Source organism: Sitophilus oryzae, unplaced genomic scaffold, assembly GCF_002938485.1.
Source record: "Sitophilus oryzae breed Bouriz unplaced genomic scaffold, Soryzae_2.0 scaffold_1867_pilon_pilon, whole genome shotgun sequence".
NCBI lineage: Eukaryota > Metazoa > Arthropoda > Insecta > Coleoptera > Curculionidae > Sitophilus > Sitophilus oryzae.
This window is the reverse complement of record NW_022146576.1, coordinates 222,658-244,596: the sequence shown is the minus strand read 5'-3', so window position 1 is coordinate 244,596 and position 21,939 is coordinate 222,658. Positions and strand designations below refer to the sequence as shown.

General features: G+C 32.8%; 1 protein-coding gene across 1 annotated transcript; it reads left to right on the top strand.

Annotated features, from left to right (window-relative positions):
• Positions 1-911: 911 nt before the first annotated feature.
• Positions 912-20,291, top strand: LOC115883278 (the record flags this gene model as incomplete). The annotated part of the gene is made up of 6 exons (XM_030901610.1): positions 912-1,105; positions 4,720-4,866; positions 5,007-5,097; positions 8,584-8,812; positions 14,221-14,263; positions 20,211-20,291. Coding segments are annotated over 6 exons (785 nt in total), but the record flags the coding sequence as incomplete, so codon positions are not given.
• Positions 20,292-21,939: the final 1,648 nt, after the last annotated feature.

The window sequence follows — 21,939 nt, the reverse complement described above, 5'->3', positions numbered from 1 at the left end:
AAATTAGGATTGATTGACGTATTCAATTGTTTTTAGTCACTTCCTTTTTCACCGGAAATAACTACACGTTTTGATTTTTAAATGGTACCCTCGGTATTTTTTTACTTTATTCGATAAAAAAATGGCAGTCTGAATAGAATGACATATCATATGTCAATTTTTGACGTTTTGCATATGGTGTATTTGAAATTATAACTTGCGGTTCGTAACGAAAATTTGACTCGAAATACAAAGTGTGTGGTATCAAATTATTCGTAAATAAATGCTTTTTCCAATTATGCTAATGAGCCACCCTCGTTCCATTTGAAATAATTGAGATATGGTTAAAAATACGATTTGTGCATTTTTCAACCGCCCAGGACAAGACACGAAAAACATTAGACGATCAAATCTATTTTTCCAAGACTCCTTGAATAAAAATTCGTGTTTTTGACACAACCATGGCACTCTAGATTGAAATTTAAAATACGATTTTTTTTAAAGCGAAAATATCAAAAGTTGACATATGATATGTCATTCTATTCAGAGTGTAATTTGTTATCGAATAAAGTAAAAAAGTACCGAATACCGTCATTTCCCGTGAAAGGGGAAGTGACTAAAAACAATTGAATGCGTCAATCAATCCCAATTTACGTCATATACTAATATACCAAATCTCGTTTTTTTATCTGAAAAAATAAAAAAGTTATAGAGGTGAGCCACTTTTGAGACGCACCCGGTATATGTGAGTGGATCTCGTCTACCTACTACTATTCTTTCACCTAAATTTTATGACATTTTTTGCAAACTTTATTATTTTTATTTTTTATTTAGAATTGAAAGATATTTATTAGATTTAAATTCATGAACTCAAATAGAAATAAAGTAGATAAGAATTTCTAAAAACTATTAATTTATTATTTATCTTCTAGTTCTGGTCCTATTTACTTTTACGGAATCACTAAATGTCAATAAGGGGACCTCACGACCCAGGAGGCCCACTGTCGAAATCCTCACGACAACAACCAAAGCACCGAAGGATGATAGCGGCGCTGCTCTTTATAGATTCATTAATCGGAATACCGACGCTACATGTATTTTGCTGAAGACAGACGGCGTTGTTGAGGTAAGACTAAGTGGGAAATCTATATGTTACAGTAAAAGTTGGAAATCAGTGATTGTTAACAATTACTAGTAAAAGCTCACATTCACTGATATGCTAAGACTACGCCAGTAAAAGTCCGACACCTATTCTTGAAATCAACTTTTACTAGTAAATGCTAGCATTCCCTGGACGATAGCAGTGAGTTTGAAAGTATAAAATAATAAATACAAGAAGAAGTGTCAAGTCAATGTTAAATTATGGAAACAGCGTGGCTGCCTGGGTAACTAATTTTCAGATATGGCGGCTGACATGACCATAACAATTAAATTTATAGAAATTTATTTCCGAACGGTTTTAATGGCGGGCTGTTCAGGAGGTTTAAATGAGGGTTAATATACTTACTCTTTCTAGTATTAAATAATACAACAAAAATTACTCAAAAATATTTATTTGGAATTTAGAACAATGTAAATATGCAAACCAACACAATTAAAGAGCTATAAACATATAAACTAAAACCCATCCGTATCAAATATTTAAATAACATCAGAGATGCTGTGTTAAAGTGAATTAGTAAAGTAACAGTGCATTGACTTACAGAAACTTGAAGGTAAATAAATGTTTCCACAACTACGGGCATAAAACTTAAATAACTGGAAGCAGGAAAAGGCAACCGGAACCCACCCAAAACCTGGAATCAAAAAATATGTAAAAAACATAAATATAAGTACATACGACTTTTGTAAATTAAATCAACAGGACTTGAATGAAAATAAAATGAATAAAAAATATGATACATATACATCTAATACCTCATTTGTGTTTTAAATAATCTACATACATAGATTTATAGCATTATTGCTATGACCTCTATGTACCTATGTGATATGTAATTACGCATTTCTGTTCATCTTGTAGAAAATTAATGTAGGCTAATAATAGTTCAATAATATAATTTACCTTGTATAACTTGCTTTCAATTGCTCAAAATCACCCATCAGTCTTTAAAGTAGAGATACGGAAAAATCCTTGGCAAAGAATGTCCCAAGATCCTTAGGTTTAAAGCTAAAAAAATATAAAAACAGTTAATATATTACCAGCTATATTGACAGCCATCTGTCCTGTCAAGAGACCTATTGTGATCTGCACTTTATCCCTGCTGAGCATTACCAGTTCTTTTTTGGTTTTAGAATTAAGTCAATATATGAAGGCCTTGCTGCGCCTGTGCCCCTGTCTGTTTCTCTGGACGGTTTGCTTTTCTCTATTCCAGAGTTTTACTGCACTATGGGTTATACATTTGGGTATTCCCAGTACTGACTCTGGACCATTCATAGATTACCGATGATCCTTGTATTGTCAGTTCATCGACTTCTACCCGAGTAGGGTACTGGGCATATATTAAATGGAATGGAACAGAACAAAATCAATATAGTGCCAACTCCTTTATGACGCTGATGCGAGACATCTACATGTTCTTGATTCTAATGTTATTTTAAAAATTGGGTTCCGACCATTGTATATTGTGCTTAATATTGATTACTTCATATATGTTCTTCTGTAGGGGATATCGTGGTGTAGTTTGTTGATTTCTTTCTGTCCTGAATATATTGGTATTATGATCTCTTTGTCACTGATAAAATGCTTTAGAAGATAGTTAGGAGAAGGTGTTAATCACCACGACCTTACAGGTCACTATTATGTGTTCCCATTTCTTGAGTTGGAACGAGTTATAACTCATCATACAATCTCATTTTGACAAAAGCGTGTATCTGACGGCTCCACAGAGGTCACCTCTCCATCTTCGACATCAGCCGTACCAAAGTTTATAGCACTAATGGTTGTCGTTTCGGAGGTGTTTGTGGTGTTCTGATGTTTCCCATTTTCCTCCACAGAATCTGCATTCGCCGTTGATTCTCAGCTTCAATCTGTAATTTCGTTGAGGAGACCTGAGTGCCCTGTTACAAACCCGTAACAATCCGGGTGTTTTACTTAAATCAAGGGAAAATCTTTGATTTTCGTCGATGGATTTTGAGAACTTTTTTGAGTGACTTAACATGGGATGATTCAGGTTACGGATGGAGTTTCCCAGATTCTTCAATTTCCTTTAAGTTGGTTTCCATAGGAAGCAGAACGGTTCTGGTCCAGTTGGTGGGAGTGTTCGCCCTTTTTCTAGCCAGATCGTTTGCTTGTTCATTTCCTTTTCTATCCTTGGTGACGGCTCAATGGAAGAACTTTATTTTCTTCCCCTAATTTATTCTTCTCTATAGACATTCTTTGACCAACTTTGGTGGTAGTTTACTGAGTTGATCGCTTTTAATGTTGCTTTACTATCGGATAAGATGGCTATTTCATGATTTCGAAAGTTTCTATCTAGGATAAATTGTCAGCTTTCTCTAGCGTAGATTTGGATGCTGGGGTAGGTGCCAATTGGTTCGTAGTATTTAGGTTTCGACCCAAATAATCTATCCCTGTGCCTGCTTTGGTTTGGAAGCATCAGTACCACAATATGGTATGGTTTTTACATGCTGAGCATTTCAATCTTTTTTATTGCTCAATTTTCAGTCCTTTTTATTGTTAACTGAAATATGGTATTTTCGACCACCAAACAGTTTTTTAGTTTTATATTGAATATACTAAAAAATAGGTCATATTGGTGTAGGTGGACATAAAAATAGAATAGAACAAACGTGATTTATCCAAATATTTCTGGTTTTATTTTTAGTTGTTGTTTATACATTTTTTAACAAAAGTTGAAAATATGTTTAAGTTTTTGCAATACTGTTTTCTCTGTATTTTATTATTTACATATCAGCTATATATATGTAGGAGATTTGATTTTGATAATAGAGATGATTGGTTTTTTAATATTTAAAATTTTATTTTATTCTTGGCGCTAGCAAGAAAATGTTAATAATAATTTAGATTAGAAAACATAAAAATATTGTTTCTAATATAAAATATCAAAGTTTTTTTTTTTTTTTGTAAAAATTTAGGATATTTCTGTATTATCTAAAAATATAATAGCTGAAAATAAATATAAATTTGTTTAAATTTAAAAATTGCATTTTTTCGATATATCCACACATTTTATGACACAAAATAATATAGCCAATTTAGGTAGACATTTAGGTATGCTATATTAACACTTTAGAAGATAATATTAAAACAGTTACTAACCGCAGTAAGATTAACTCGTCATGCAATGTTATGCGGGTCAGACCAAGCAGACAGCATTTCTGCGACATTTTGTCTCATTTTTGTTTGTTTCAAAATTCGGGGACTTTTCAATGTCCCGTCTCGTATTGGTAAAGATCAAAGTGTCATGTTTTGTTCGTATATTTGACGACAAGTTGTCGGCGCTGCTGCCAGCAGTAGGAGACCAGTGAAATCACATATGGTTAATGAAACTCATTCGCAATTTTGAGTTTGTTGTACTTTTGTCCTTGCGGTGTGGACAATTTGTCTCAAGTTTTGTGTGCCAGGGTCCCCATTTTTTTGTCGCATGTTTGTCTTGTTTTTGTCTCAAAATCGTGTTTACTTTTTTTTGTCGCCGTGGTCTGGACCCGGTATTACGATTTAATGAATACTTGTCCTGTTTTGTCCTAGATTTCTGAATTGACAAGTGTTGATTACAGGTTAACTTTCTACTTCATGGACTGGAAGAACAAGCCGATTCCTTTATCCCAGAAAACGCTATGGTTACTGGAAACTGTGCCAAAGAAGATACTGTTAAGATGAATATAGGATGGACTGGTTATAGTTTAGCGCTAACATTTGATAAGGTTTGTATATTAATAGATTTAGATATGAAAGAAAATATTATTTTTATAGGTACTTACCAGAAATTTATTTTAACTTTTTTTATTGTCTAGTATTTATGTTCTAGTATACTATAGTTCTAATGTTTATTTAATTTTTTTAGACTCCTGGTGGAGATCACTGGTACTTGTCCAATGTCGAACTAACAGTAAGCATTATCGATAATGATAAATTTAATGGAATCAAAACTCGAGGTATATAACATAATTGAATAATCTTATTTATTTAAAACGGTATTTCATTATAAAACGTATATACAAGGGTGGCGCCTCTCATACGCCGCAAGCTCAAGTAGAACGGTAGTTTATATCGAAATGAAATTTCGGCTTTAGCATATGTTAAGGTTAACTGAAAGCATTTTATAAAATATACAGAATTATACAGGGTGCCCCCAAAAAGTTACACATCAAAGTTGTGTTTTTCCTCGTTTTTTCTAATGGAACACCCCTATATATTCAATTGTTTTTTTTCAGATTCTAGGAAAAAATAAATGTGAGTTTATTAAAGAAGCATATACCTAAAATCTAAGGATTTTGACATATTTCACATTTATAAGCTGAGAATAAATTTTAAGTGATAACAGCTACCTAAATTTTAGTTGACTTTGTATAGCCTGATATTGAATTACAGTAACCATTGTATGTTAAACCAAAATTTGACCGAAAAAAGTTATACAGGGTGAGACAAAATTAATATGGAACATTAACATCCTTTTAAAATGCAATGATTCTCCTTTATTTTAAATGGAACACCCAGTATATTTTGGGTGTTCAATAGGAAATTATATATCTTCAAAATATTGATCAAGGTTGCCTATCCCTCACACAATGATTTCCACAGATATTTTAATTTATGATTTTGCGTCAGTAAATCTTTATTATTGAAAAATTTGGGTGGCTGTATGATATACCTTTTGTTAATTTAACAAAAATTAAAGGTGTAAGTAAAATACTCAAGTGTAATAAACAGATACGTTTAAACCATATTTTAATTAACTACAGAATTAAAACTAAAAAAAAAAAAAAAAAAAAAAAAAAAAAAAAAAAAAAATAAAATGCTCAAAATGCTTCTTTTCTTGTTAACTGCACAAAATTATTGTCTTTTTATGAGGATCTTTTCATTTTAGAGAGCATATGTGAGTTCTACCTCGAAAAGCAGCTACTATAATTTCTCTCATGTTGTCGACATTAGTTGGTCGAGTTTTGTAAAAACTGTCTTTAACATATATCCCCATAAAAAAAACCCGACTAGATAAAATCAGGGGCATTTAAGTATTCTATTAATTTGTGTATGCACAATGCACACTGTATTCACCTAGATTCATATCAATCCTTTCTGATGTAGGATAAGTTTGCATTTTTGGCATATTTCTGAGATTTTTTTTGTTTTAACTGACACAAAATTATAACTGGTTGTTAAAGTTAGACTAATTAGACAGCTATGTTGAAGTATCGTCAGACATATCACCAGCCACCTAGATTTTATCAAATAATTTTTTTTTTTTTCTATATAAATTTTTAATCTAGAAAATATCTAGGAAAATCATTGTGTGTGTGTGAGGTAGGCAACCTTAATAGTATTTTGAATAGACATGAATTTCTCATTGAATATCGGAATAATATACTGGGTGTTCCTTTAAATAAGAAAGTAACATGCTTTTTAAAGGTGACCAATGTTGAATATTAATTTTTGTCTCAGCCTGCACTAGTAGTTATAAAAAGCATTTTTAGTAGCTCTATAATAGTTTCTGAAAAAATAAATTAATTTTTTAAAACATCACGATTAAATTAATATCTCCCAACTAAAGTTCCAAGAAAGTCGTAATATATCTACAAATTAATTTACCCACTAGTAGATATAAAAAAGCATTTTTTTTTTTTTGTAAACTCTGTCTCTAATAGTTTCTAGAAAATAAAATTATTTTTTTAAAAATGTCCGATTAAATGAATATCTCCGAAACTAAAGTTCCAAAAAAAATTCGTAATATATCTAGAAATTAATTTACCCACTAGTAGTTATAAAAAGCATTTTTGGTAAACTCTGTCTCCATGGATTTCTAAAAAATAAAAATAAATTTTTCAAAGGTCCGATTAAATTATCTCCAAAACTAAGTTCCAAAAATTCGTAATATATCTAGAAATTCATTTACCCACTAGTAGTTATAAAAGCATTTTGGTAAACTCTGTCTCTAATAGTTTCTGAAAAATAAAATTAATTTTTAAAAATGTCCGATTAAATGATATCTCTGAAGCTTTAAAGTTTAAAAAAAGCTATTAATATATCTAGAAATTCATTTTACCCACTAGTAGTTATAAAAAGCATTTTGGTAAACTCTGTCTCTAATGGTCTGAAAAAATAGAAATTATTTTTTTAAAAATGTCCGATTAAATGAATATCTCCGAAACTACAGTTCCAAAAAAATTCGTAATATATGTAGAAATTCATTTTACCCACTAATAGTTATAAACACAGCCATACCAAACTTTGCTGGATCAAATTTAATTTGATTTAAAGTACGTACAATAGTTAATTTAACTACATATTAGGTACTACGGGAAATTCAAATCAAGGTAGCTTTAATAGATACAGAAAATTTTGTACAAAAAAAATATTTTTTTCAATTTAAAAAATTGTTCTTTATTTCTAGAAAATGTTATATTGTCAAAAAACCACATTTTAGTCATATACTTCTCTTATAAAACTCATCTTTATTTTTCTCCCAGAATTCGAAAATCATATATATACTATGGGTGTTTCGTTACCAAAAACCTGGTGATATGTAACTTTTTTGGGGACACCCTGTAGAACTCTTAATATTTTAAAAAGTGCTCTGAATTAGCCTATATATGCTCCTGAGAATTTCATTTCAGCCTGGCTTCTAGAACTTCTCCTTGGGGCATCCGCGGCGTATGATAGGTGCCACCTGTGTAATCAAAAAAAAACGACATCAAAAACGGCTCGGGAAGCACAATACCAACAATGACCGACAGAAATTGACGTACTGAGGCTTGACTTCGCCGCGTTATCATCATTTGTCATTCTAGCCGTCTTTGGTACTCGTTTTTCGATCATTTGGCACATAATATAGGTATACTAATGCCCAGGTATTAAACGCAAAATTTCTTTGTCAAGATCTTTTTATAAAATATATTTAGAAAAATTTGTCAGTGTTAATATACAATTTTTTTATAAATCCACACATTACACTGTCTAATTCTACATAAAACATTTGTTAATTAAAATCCCCAGACAAAGAAATTTGAGAGTGTAATAGTAGTCTAAGTAACATAGAAGTGCGAACACTCTATAATATGATTTTATTTCATTAGTTCTTACTCCTTAATTCTTCTGATCTAGTATAAGGGTCGATTAAAATATGAACTTTACCAGTTTAATATCTTTTTTGTGTAATTTATTCTTGCATAAGGTATCTGATTTCTTTAACTGTAAAAAAACTGGGGTGACTTAACCCCGAAAAGATACATGATAGTGACAGTTGTTGTCTATCTCTTTCACAGGTAAATTAGATTTTTTAAAGGTGAACTGATTTTATTTTGATCGTTTAATAAAATATTCCCTGACCCTTTGGACAGACTTTTTCTACTGTTCTATTCAGACGCCTAAATTGAAGTTTGTCATTATTTCCAGAACATATTTTTACAACTATTCTTCCTTTTTAGATAATACTCTTAAACTCTACAGCAGTAAAATGTTGATACCCACCCCGGTGGGCAAATCTTACTTGTGCCCTCGCGTGAGTATTCCTTTGGAAACCGACGAGGCCGATCATCCTCCGAAAAATGTGCATGGATCGCTACTCCTGAGGCTGCTTCAGGTCCGAGCTTTTATATCCGCGATGAAAATTTCTCTACGCCGTTCGAGTGTAAATCTCAAAGGAGCTTTAGGCAAGTTTTGGCCATAATAAACAGCTAGTTAGCGCTATAAAATATTATATTGTTACAGTCCATGAAATAGTGCAGCAGAACATTATTTCTTTGTAGTTGGATAAATAAAAAATGAACATTTTTTGTATTTAAAGCATTTTAGAATTTTTAGCGGTTCCATTTAAAAAAAAACGAAAAGAAATACTATTTTATATTTTAGAAATTTTGGCATAGAATTTTGAACACCCTGTATGATTTAAGATTATAATATTTATATCAAAGTAAGTACAGGGACCAACTATAGTAAATACCTAGTATAGTTTTGATTTCAGAACATTTCTTGTATTTTTAAAAAGGCTAAAAAAATATTTTTTTATTTACTTATTAATATTTCTGAAACTTTGAAAACATATTTAATAATATCTAAAGATTATGTAAAGTAGTCAGAAAGGAAGTCAAAAATGCAGTAATATACAGGGTTCCACTATTTAAAAAAAATATCCTGATGCACTCACACTTTTTTAAGCCACCATGTAGGAGTTGAATTTTTTTCCAGAAATACATCCTAAATACAACTAGCTTCTACATCCCACTAGTCAACTCGCATATCCAACAATGACATATACCGTATGATCTTGGAAATGAACATCGATGACATTCCCCATATACTTTATTTGGTTAATAAATAAGTGAAATGAATACCAGTATTTCTAATAGCAGTGTTTGCTGCGAATGTAATCGCAGTTTTGTGTTTTTTAGTCAATGGCGGCTCGTGACCCGTGTGACTGGGTAGGCAACAAAATTTGGTGCGTCTATTTGCCCTTCCTCTCCCCCAATTTACATAATAAGCCCAGTTTGGCAAATGATGTAATATCTATTTATATCGTCTTCTTGCACCGAATAAAATAACGCACTCTTTTATTTCGGATTCTTTTATTTCTGTGGCGTGTTCTAAAATACAACCGGTTATATCATTTTAATAATCTCGGACAAGCCGAAAAATGTTTCCAATTTGCTTTAAACGTTTTTGAATTTTCATATAAAAGTTTTTATATTAAATATGTATAATAAATCATGTGATATATGTATAATAAATCATGTGAAATATCCTCTTAACGAAATGTGATATATCTCTTTATGAAATATCCGGAATATCCCTTAACATCTAAGCCTACCGAGCCTCCACGACTTCATGCGAAGGCGAAGAAGGCGACCGGAGATTTCGCCTAAGTCCCGCCTTAGTATGATACAACTCCGACTTACGTCGCGTCTCTATCGCACGATGAGTTAGATAGAGACAGAAGACTGCCGTACGTCGTGCATCGACTCTGATAGTACGCGATGTAGAAATGGCCGAACAAAGGAGAAGTGTCTAGCCCTAGCATTCAACTATTAAGCTTGACCAATCAGGTTGGTTAGCGTGGTTAATTGGAGAGTGTTAATTCATTTGTGTTTGTCAAAAACTCTAACATTATTGGTCGGGTTCAATAGTTGGTAGTGATGGGCTGGGATTGAATAACAATTGAAACTGTTCATAGTTATTTATAAAAACAACAAAATAACAGCTTAAAAATAACAGGTTTCTTTATTTTACTGCTAAATATCTGAAAGTATGAGGCGGTCACCGCCAGGCGTATTAGCGCAGTTGCAAGTTGCAACAATGACGTGCTCGGTGGTAATATTTCAGGGTGTCAAAACATTTCTAAATATCGATTGTTATCTAAAATACCTCTCTAAAAACGGTGGTTGTTTACAAATAAGCGCTATTTACAAATTTTGATATAAAGCCAAGAAATTCCGCCACTCATACCTATACATTCCGATCTACCGCCCCTCGATCCGCGTAGATCCTGAATTGAGTAGTAGTGTACAGGGTGCATCTTACTCGACGGGCGAGAAGCTCTTAGTTATGATTTTCCCATTTGCGGTCAAAAAATAACAATATAAGAAAATGTGTAGTATATTCTTCATAACTTCACACTAGAGTTCGAATTTATTTTAAACTTAAACTAGCGTGTACCCGCGACTTCGTTCGTATCGAATTAATAATTTCTAATGGTGATGATAAAGCAAAACAAGAATTTCCATTAACATACAGACTGGATAAAATTTTTTCTCACATGTGCCAAAATAACCTTTAAACGTCGAGCAGTTTAAACAGAATCGCGATTAATCAACAGCTTTTTAAAGCCACATAACTAGCATGATTTTTTGAAAAAATTTTTTTTTTATATGTAAAAAACAAAATAAATTATGCGTGTCAGGCGTTTTCCCGAAAGACTAACCGTTTTTTAAATAACAAAATATTGTAATATTTGAGGGCGTTTTCACCCTGTTGGAATTTGAGATTCGAAGCCCTCCATATCGAACCTCAACCCCACAGTCATTCCGTTTGCCAAAAATCAGCTTTAAACGTCAAGCAGTTTAAGCAGAATAGTGATTACTCAATGTCTATTTTTATGAAATACCCTGTATATATTTTTTAAAAAATCTGAATATATGTAAAACAAGATAATAAAATATACGTGTTTTAAGAGTTTTCGAAAAAACTCACAGTTTTAAATAATATTCTAATATTTGGTAGTTTCACCCCCTTAAATTCGAGTTTCAAAAATCCCTTCTTATCGAACCTCTACTAAAGTCAATCGTTTCCAGAAATCAGCTTTTACATCAAGAGGCTACAGGATCGTTAATCAACATTGAATTTTTCTAAAACACTGTATACATTTTAAAAATCTTAAAATATTATTCTGAAAATTTTTCAGAATAAATAAATACTAAATATTAAACTTAAGAGTAAGTACTGAAAGATACAGCGCCATAATGTCTCGACCTCCGCCCGTTATGCTCGTAGCAGGTTGAAAAACAATGTACTATCTAAAATAACTGATGCGTTATTCTCCAAACTGTTTCGAACCTCCATCGACAATCGACCGATGCAGCAGCGTTCCTTTCCCTCTCCGATTATCTCGACCGCTGCCTGTTATGCTCGTAACAGGTTGAAAAACAACGTATCTAAAATGACTGCTTCTCAACCCGTTGCGAGCCTCCATCGACAATCGACCGATGCAGCAGCTTTCCTTTCCCCCTCCTGTTATCTCGACCGCCAGCCGCCAGGCGTTATGCCCGCCACTGTTTCAAAAAACCTGCTTCTTTTTATATCCTATTATTATTTTTAAGCGGTCTCGACCGAAGCAGCTACGTTCACCGAAGCGCATTCCCCACTCCGTTGTCCGTTGTCTCGCCGCCTGTATCGATGGTTGACGAAATAACATGTTTCCATCCATACTAGTTGTTTTTGGAATTGCTTCGAGCAGCATAGAATTTCGTGACGATGCAGAGCGACTTCGTTTTACGTTTTACGAGCGGCCGATCTCCTATCGTTATTTTTTATATCTGTTATTTTTTAAGTAGTAACAGTTTGCGTTATGTTATTTATAAATAATTGTTATAAAATAACAGATAGTTAAATAACAACCCATCACTACCTGCTGGGGCTAGACACAAGTGAACAAAGGCACTCCAACAGTCAAAATTATTTTTGTTTTTCTAACGCGCACCGGCACAGCCAGCGGTCACCATACGCCAGCGGTAGTGTTAATATACAAGACCACAATATTAAATAATGATTAAAAAACACACTTTCGTGTATTAACAATATCTTTACCATATTAACGTACTAGTAAAATAATGTAATTTAATAAATCGCTTCAATTCTGCCAAAATCTTAGGGTAGCGCCGCCTACCTTGCCTACCCTGACGAGCCGCCACTGGTGTTAGTGTGCTTCGGAAACACGTCAAAAAATTTCATCCGAATCAGATAGATGAAATAGCACCTTTAAAAACTAAAAAGTTTTTTTTTTTTTTTTATTCAATAATTTTGTAATAAACATTTTTTTTTTTTTTTTAAATGGAAGTAGTTAGAAAAACTTAACAATTTAGAGTTTAAATCATATGCGCAAGTGGGACAAGGTAATTGACCTAATTATCAAAGCTTCTTTGAATCAAAGAAGTGAGCCAGAGTCAAGTGTAAGTATTTGAGGAGTCACGGTAAGCTAGGATATTAGTAATGATGGTGAATATACTTTGACTGTGTCTTTCTTTGTCTTCTTTAGAATGGAAAATTTGATCTTAATATCTTTGATTGAGGGATAATAATAGAACTGTTTTAGATGATGGTTTAAATAATACCAATATCCCTGTACAAAATATTAGAAAAAAATGTCTTGTGTGATGTGTGATTTTAAAATACATTAGATATTTACTAGAGATTTAAACATATTTCTTTAACATTATTAAATATTAGATTGTTTACTTCTTTGACATACAATTGTCCCAAAGAGTGCAAACGTGTTTTAAGGGGTGCAATGGTAGATCTCAACTAACATAACTAAACATATTTTCTCTTAGTTATTTTACTTTTGAAGAAAATTATTTTTTTACTAAAATATTGCCAAACTACTGGATCTTTCTAGATTTTCTTTCTTGTAAATTTAATCTACTACCTATGTTGCCATAGTATCTAGCAATTATGTTTTAACTAAAAATTAAAAAAATTCCAATTTTTTTTTTTTTGCGAAAAAAACCTCATAGGCGTGTTTCTGGGGTTAAACTATACTACCAGTTAAAATACTTACTTATTTCTGGAACACCATGTATAACAGAGAATAAACAACCTACACTAAAACGCAGAAAAATTGATATTCATTTCACGTATTCTTACTTTATCTAGTATTCTGATTATTATTAAGAACGTTCTAACAAATAAACCAAATAAAATATCAATCAAACTTTGAAATAAACTGTAGAAATAAAACGTCTCTAGTTTAGCTGACAATTGAAAATCATGAAATTAAGGGACAACAAACGGCAACATTTTTGGGTATGCGAGTTGACTAGTGGGACGTAGAAGTTAGTCCTAATACATGCTTTAAGTTTGTACTTATTACCAAATTCCTAAATTTTTTATTATGGGAGCTACAGATGTTCGACGCATTGTTGCCGGACCCGTATGAAATAGTACGAAATATTTTCAACTTTTTTTTTTTTTTTTTTTTAAAATTAGGTTTTGATTGAAAATATGATGAACGTAATAATCCTGCACTATAACGATTAAAATATTTAACAAGGTTAAGTTTTCTTACTGTTAGATTTTGGGGTATTTTTGTAATTCTGGCCCGGATTACCCTGGTTGTAAATCCCGGACATATGAATTCGGACGTATGAAAACCATAGTTTTTGGGCAAATGTATGTAGGTCTGGATTAGACTTTTACCTTAAATAAGCTTTTTTGGTTAACGCATATAAGGCATATTAAATTCAAATCAAAGAGGAGTTACTATAATATAATAAAATTATATGAATTGATTATTTATAAATTAAAATGTTTTTAGTTTTCATTAACCTCGTCTTATTATCGTTTTAATTTTACAGGAGTGAAACAGCACCAATTGCAGTGGGCTCAACGCTAGCTATAGCTGCTTTAGCAACTGTCACAGGATACATAATAAATAAGTGAAATGAATACCAGTATTTCTAATAGCAGTGTTTGCTGCGAATGTAATCGCAGTTTTGTGTTTTTTAGTCAATGGCGGCTCGTGACCCGTGTGACTGGGTAGGCAACAAAATTTTAGTTGCGTCTATTTGCCCTTCCTCTCCCCCAATTTACATAATACTCTAGCCCAGTTTGTAAATGTATGTAATATCTGTTGTATCGTCTTCTTGCACCGAATAAAATAACGCGCTTTTTATTTCGGATTCTTTTATTTCTGTGGCGTGTTCTAAAATACAACCGGTTATATCATTTTTAATAATCTCGGACAAGCCCGAAAAATGTTTCCAATTTGCTTTAAACGTTTTTTGAATTTTCATATAAAAGTTTTATATTAAATATGTATAATAAATCATGTGATATATGTATAATAAATCATGTGAAATATCCTCTTAACGAAATATGATATATCTCTTTATGAAATATCCGGAATATCCCCTTAACATCTAAGCCTACCGAGCCTCCACGACTTCATGCGAAGGCGAAGAAGGCGACCGGAGATTTCGCCTAAGCCCTGCCTTAATATGATACACAACTCCGACTTACGTCGCGTCTCTATCGCACGATGAGTTAGATAGAGACAGAAGACTGCCGTACGTCGTGCATCGACTCTGATAGTACGCGATGTAGAAATGGCCGAACAAAGGAGAAGTGTCTAGCCCTAGCAGGCAACTATTAAGCTTGACCAATCAGGTTGGTTAGCGTGGTTAATTGGAGGGTGTTAATTCATTTGTGTTTGTCAAAAACTCTAACATTATTGGTCGGGTTTAATAGTTGCCTGCTGGTAGTGATGGGCTGGATTAGATAACAGTTGAAACTGTTATAGTTATTTATAAAAAACAGCTTAAAATAACAGCTTAAAAATAACAGGTTTCTTTATTTTACTGCTAAATATCTGAAAGTATGAGGCGGTCACCGCCAGGCGTATTAACGCAGTTGCAAGTTGCAACAATGACGTGCTCGGTGGTAATATTTCCAGGGTGTCAAAACATTTCTAAATATCGATTGTTATCTAAAATACCTCTCTAAAAACGGGGGTTGTTTACAAATAAGCGCTGTTTACAAATTGCGATATAAAAAAGCCAAAATGCCGCCACTCGTCTATACCTATACATTCCGATCTACCTACGCCCTGCCCCTCGATCCGCGTAGATCCTGAATTGCGTAGCAGTGTACAGGGTGCATCTCACTTGACGGGCGAGAAGCTCTTAGTATGATTTTACCATTTGCGGTCAAAAAATAGCAATATAACAAAATGTGTAGTATATTCTTCATAAGTAAATCAACTACACACTAGAGTTCGAATTAATTTTACACTTAAACTAGCATGTACCCGCCACTTCGTTCGCGTCGAATTATTAATTTGTAATGGTGATGATAAAGCAAAGCAAGAATTTCCATTAACATACAAACTGGATAAAATTTTCTCACATTTGCCAAAAATAAGCTTTAAACGTCGAGCAGTTTAAGCAGAATCGTGGTTAATCAATTACCTACTCAACTTTTTGGAACACCCTGTATTATTTTTTAAAAATTTCAAAATTTGTAAAAGAACAAAATAAATTATGCGTGTCCAATCGTTTTCCCGAAAGACTAACCGTTTTTTAAATAACAAATATTGTAATATTTGAGAGGCGTTTTCACCCTCTTGGAATTTGAGATTCGAGAAACCCTCCCTTATCGAATCTCTACACCCCACAGTCAATCCATTTGCCAAAAATCAGCTTTAAAGGTCAAGCAGTTTAAGCAGAATCATGATTACTCAGTGGTTATATTTTATGAAACACCCTGTACCTATATATTTTTTAAAAATCTCAAAATATGAAAAACAACAAAATAAAATATACGTGTTTAAGAGTTTTTTCGAAACTCACCAGTTTTTAAATAAAAAATATTCTAATATTTGAGGGTGGTTTCACCCTCTTAGAATTTGAGTTTCGAAAAATCCCTTCTTATCGAACCTCTACACCCTAAAGTCAATCCGTTTTCCAAAAATCAGCTTTTTATGTCAAGGGCTTTAAGCAGGTTCGTGATTAATCAATGACCAGATTTTTCAAAACACCCTGTATACATTTTTAAAAAATCTTAAAATATTATTATGAAAATTTTTCAGAATAAATAAATACCTAAATATTGAAACTTAATAACAAAGTACTGAAACATACAGCGCCATAATATCTCGACCTCCGCCCGTTATGCTCGTAACAGGTGAAAAACAATGTACTATCTAAAATAACTGATGCGTTATTCTCCAAACTGTTTCGAACCTCCATCGACAATCGACCGATGCAGCGGCGTTCCTTTCCCACTCCCGATTATCTCGACCACCGCCCTGTTATGCTCGTAACAGGTTGAAAAACAACGTATCTAAAATGACTGCTTCTCCAACCCGTTGCGAGCCTCCATCGACAATCGACCGATGCAGCAGCTTTCCTTTCCCACTCCTGTTATCTCGACCGCCAGGCGTTATGCCCGCAACTGTTTCAAAAAACCTGCTTCTTTTATATCCTATTATTTTTAAGCGGTCTCGACCGAAGCAGCTACGTTCACCGAAGCGCATTCCCCACTCCGTTGTCCGTTGTCTCGCCGCCTGTATCGATGGTTGACGAAATAACATGTTTCCATCCATACTAGTTGTTTTTTGGAATTGCTTCGAGCAGCATAGAATTTCGTGACGGTGCAGAGCGCCGACTTCGTTTTACGTTTTACGAGCGGCCGATCTCTACCTGTCGTTATTTTATATCTGTTATTTTTTAGAAGTAGTAACGGTTGCGTTATGTTATTTATAAATAATTGTTATAAAATAACAGATAGTTAAATAACAACCCATCACTACCTGCTGGGGCTAGACACAAGTGAACAAAGGCACTCCAACAGTCAAAATTATTTTGTTTTCTAACGCACCGGCACAGCCAGCGGTCACCGTACGCCAGCGGTAGTGTTAATATACAAGACCACAAATATTAAAATAATATGGATTATTAAAACACACTTTCGTGTATTAACAGTATCTTTATGTATTGGCAACATTACTAGTAAATAATGTAATTTAATAAATCGCTTCAATTCTGCCAAAATCTTAGGGTAGCGCCGCCTACCTTGCCTACCCTGACGAGCCGCCACTGGTGTTAGTGTGCTTCGGAAACACGTCAAAAAATTTCATCCGAATCAGATAGAGGAAATAGCACCTTTAAAAACTAAAGTACCTATATGCATTTACCTGCGAATTTTGTAATAAACATTTTAGTGCAAAAGAGTAGTTAGAAGAGCTTAGCAATTTAGAGTTTAAAATCATATGCGCAAGTGGGACAAGGTAATTGACCTAATTATCAAAGCTTCTTTGAATCAAAGAAGTGAGCCAGAGTCAAGTGTAAGTATTTGAGGAGTCACGGTAAGCTAGGATATTAGTAATGATGGTGAATATACTTTGACTGTGTCTTTCTTTGTCTTCTTTAAGAATGGAAAATTTGATCTTAATATCTTTGATTGAGGGATAATAATAGAACTGTTTTAGATGATGGTTTAAATAATACCAATATCCCTGTACAAAATATTAGAAAAAAATGTCTTGTGTGATGTGTGATTTTAAAATACATTAGATATTTACTAGAGATTTAAACATATTTCTTTAAACAATCTCTAGTAAATATTAGATTTTTTGTTTACTTCTTTGACATATATACAGGGTGTCCCAGAAAGTGCAAGTATTTTAAGGGGTGCAATGGTAGATCTCAACTAACATAACTAAACATATTTTCTCTTAGTTATTTTACTTTTGAAGAAAATTATTTTTTACTAAAATATTGCCAAACTACTGGATCTTTTCTAGATTTTCTTTCTTGTAAATTTAATCTACTACCTATGTTGCCATAGTATCTAGCAATTATGTTTTTTAACTAAAAATTAAAAAAAATTCCAATTTTTTTTTTTTTGCGAAAAAAACCTCATAGGCGTGTTTCTGGGGTTAAACTATACTACCAGTTAAAATACTTGCACTTATTTCTGCGACACCTTGTATAACAGAATAAACAACCTACACTAAAACGCAGAAAAATTGATATTCATTTCACGTATTCTTACTTTATCTAGTATTCTGATTATTATTAAGAACGTTCTAACAAAATAAACCAAATAAAATATCAATCAAACTTTGAAATAAACTGTAAAAATAAACGTCTCTAGTTTAGCTGACAATTGAAAATCATGAAATTAAGGGACAACAAACGGTAACGTTTTTGGGTATGCGAGTTGACTAGTGGGACGTAGAAGTTAGTCCTAATACATACTTTAAGTTTGTACTTATTACCAAATTCCTAAATTTTTTATTATAGGAGCTACAGATGTTCGACGCATTGTTGCCGGACCCGTATGAAATAGTACGAAATATTTTCAACTGTGGCAACCCCTATTTAGAGTAACTTTTTGGCACCTTGTTAAAAATATGATGAACGTAATAATCCTGCACTATAACGATTAAAATATTCAACAAGGTTAAGTTATTTTTACTGTTAGATTTTTGGGGTATTTTTTGTAATTCTGGCCGGATTACCCTGGTTACCTTAAAATCCCGGACATATGAATTCGGACGTATGAAAACCATAGTTTTTGGGCAAATGTATGTAGGTCTGGATTAGACTTTTACCTTAAATAAGCTTTTTTGGTTAACGCATATAAGGCATATTAAATTCAAATCAAAGAGGAGTTACTATAATATAATAAAATTATATGAATTGATTATTTATAAATTAAAATGTTTTTAGTTTTCATTAACCTCGTCTTATTATCGTTTTAATTTTACAGGAGTGAAACAGCACCAATTGCAGTGGGCTCAACGCTAGCTATAGCTGCTTTAGCAACTGTCACAGGATACATATTAGATGGGTATACAATGACAGTTATATATTCTAGTTAATACATTGTAATATAAACATAGGGTGGGAGTTTCCAGTTCCCACATTCTGTTGTAGAAGGAATTTCCATTAAGCGAGATTAATATGTATATCACTTGAAAGAAACTCCCTCGAGTCATACAGTGGATTTTCAAGTAACCAGCCACGAACCCTGCCCTTAAACACCCTATCGGACAATAGTTTATACCCATCCGGAAGTTGTAAAACTTGTAAAACTTCACACCCCAGTATCTAGGTCCATCTCGAGACCTTTCTAATCTATGTATAGGGATACTGAGGTGCTCCGCCCTACGAGTGTCATGAGAGCCGTCCTGAGCATTTGTGGGATATTTTTCCGTATTGGCTTTAACATATAATAGATTTTCCAATATATAAAGATTTGGGAGAGTAAGTATATTTAACATTTTAAAGGTTTCCCTGCAATCATCCCTGTAGCCCAATCCTCCGACAACTCTCACAGCCCTCCTCTGAGCGCGAAAACCCTGCGCCACTGAGGTGCGTGACCCCAAGCCAAAACAGCGTGGGACATTACAGAATGAAAAAAGAGCGTAGTAAGCCGTCCGCAATACGCAACAGGAAACAGTACCCTGACAAATTACGCAGAACGAAAGGGCGCGCTTCTTAGCTTCTTGCATAGTTGCTCAATATGAGCATTCCATCTCATTTCACTGTCCAACTGAACCCCTAAAATGGACAGATTCCCTGGAGAAGCGACAGTCCTCAGGCACACTCCTCAAAGAAAAAATTTCACGATTTGTTTTTGGCCTCATTTAAAACTAGGTTATTTTTCCGAACCAGTCAGCCGCCCTCGCTTGTTAGAGTTACTATAATATAATAAAATTATATGAATTGATTATTTATAAATTAAAAAATGTTTTAGTTTTCATTAACCTCGTCTTATTATCGTTTTAATTTTACAGGAGAAACAGCACCAATTGCAGTGGGCTCAACGCTAGCTATAGCTGCTTTTAGCAACTGTCACAGGATACGGAGTATTTAGGTATTTTAAAGTAAAAAATGTCCAGTATAACACCATGGAATAAGCGTTTTTTTAATTTTATTGTAAATTAATATTTCTTATTACTACTTTAATTTGTTAGACTTAGAGCAAATCAAGTATCGAATTTCAACGTTAATTACATAGCTATTTATTAATTATTGCTAGATCTGATATTCTAATATACTCTAATATCTATATAAAATGATAGCTCATTCCAATATTTTAAGAAATAAACCTAGAACGCACTGAACATATTTGATATTTCGCACATTTTATCAACTTTTTGTATTTCTTCCGTATGCACAAATTTATAGCGTAGCATCTAAGATAGTGAAATCGTAAATATTGAAGAAACTTTTGTAACAATGTACTTAAAAGAGTAGTTAGTACACCCTGTATATAAATGGAGAAAGTCCCTGAAGCTCAAAGATGGATGACTTAAAATTTAGTTTTGTGACAAATTTATTGGTGAAAGCATAATAATTGCACTCACCAAAAATGCCAAGTTTTTCAATATAGTTTTATTAATTTTAAATTAAATGCCTTAAAATACCAAAACTATAATAAGGAACATTAAAAAGGTAATAGTAAGGATGGTCTTTTAAACAAATTTAATGATTTAATACGTTATGGTATTATTTGTGAGAATGTTTTAGTAATTTATATAGAGTTTTTATATAAATAAATTATTGTACAAAGAGAAAGAAAATAGTATTATGTATTTAGAAATAAGAATTAATTGTTCTTGCCTAGTATTTGGAATTTGTGATCAAATCTATACTATGATAATTTCAGTTTGGCATAAGCTCAGTTAATTTTTTTTTATTTTTTTAATAAAATATGTAAACCCATGAATTTTTTGAAGTTCATATTATTAGCAATTTTAATCTGTACTTAACCTGATAAATTTGTTGCTTAACTAAATTTTTATACTGTCGTTTTACACTGTTTTTCTAATATTTTTCTTTGCTCATATATCGGTAGTATTATATACAGGGTTGTCAACAATTGCTTAAAAATATTTATCTTATGGAATAAAAATTCTGAAGAATCAGCTTATGGATGTAGCTTATACAGGTGTCCCAGAAATAAGCGCAAGTATTTTAAGAGGTGTTAGAAAGAATTTTCAAACAAATTTTTTCGCGAAAAACCTCATTGGCGTGTTTCTGGGGTTGAACTATACTACCAGTTAAAATACTTGCACTTATTTCTGGGACACTCTGTGTAGGGATGCAATAAGAGCATAATCTAAAATACATCTTTTAATACTTATTTAAGAATACAGGGTGTTTTAGAAAAGCATAGGACACGAAAATGTAATTCTTTAAGTGGGTTTAATCATTAACTTTAATTATTTGGTTTCATTTTTAAGTTTTTTATCTGAACATTTTTGACTTTCTTAAAATTCATTATGGGTATTGGCATAAGTTTAAAAACAAAAACAACAAAAATAAATAAATATTCTTTGTATTACGCCCTCTCCTGCCGAAGGTTGGCGATCAAATGGCAATGTGGCTCTGAAACTGCACCCCGGAAGATTTTCACAGACGAGCGTTTAAACCATCTTCTTAAATCTTTTAGCCATGAGTTCTGGCGTCTTCCTACTGATCTTTCCCTTGCACTTTGCCCTCTATTATGAGGCGCAGTATTTCGTATCTACCACCTCTCATCATCACAGACCCAGGTATTGC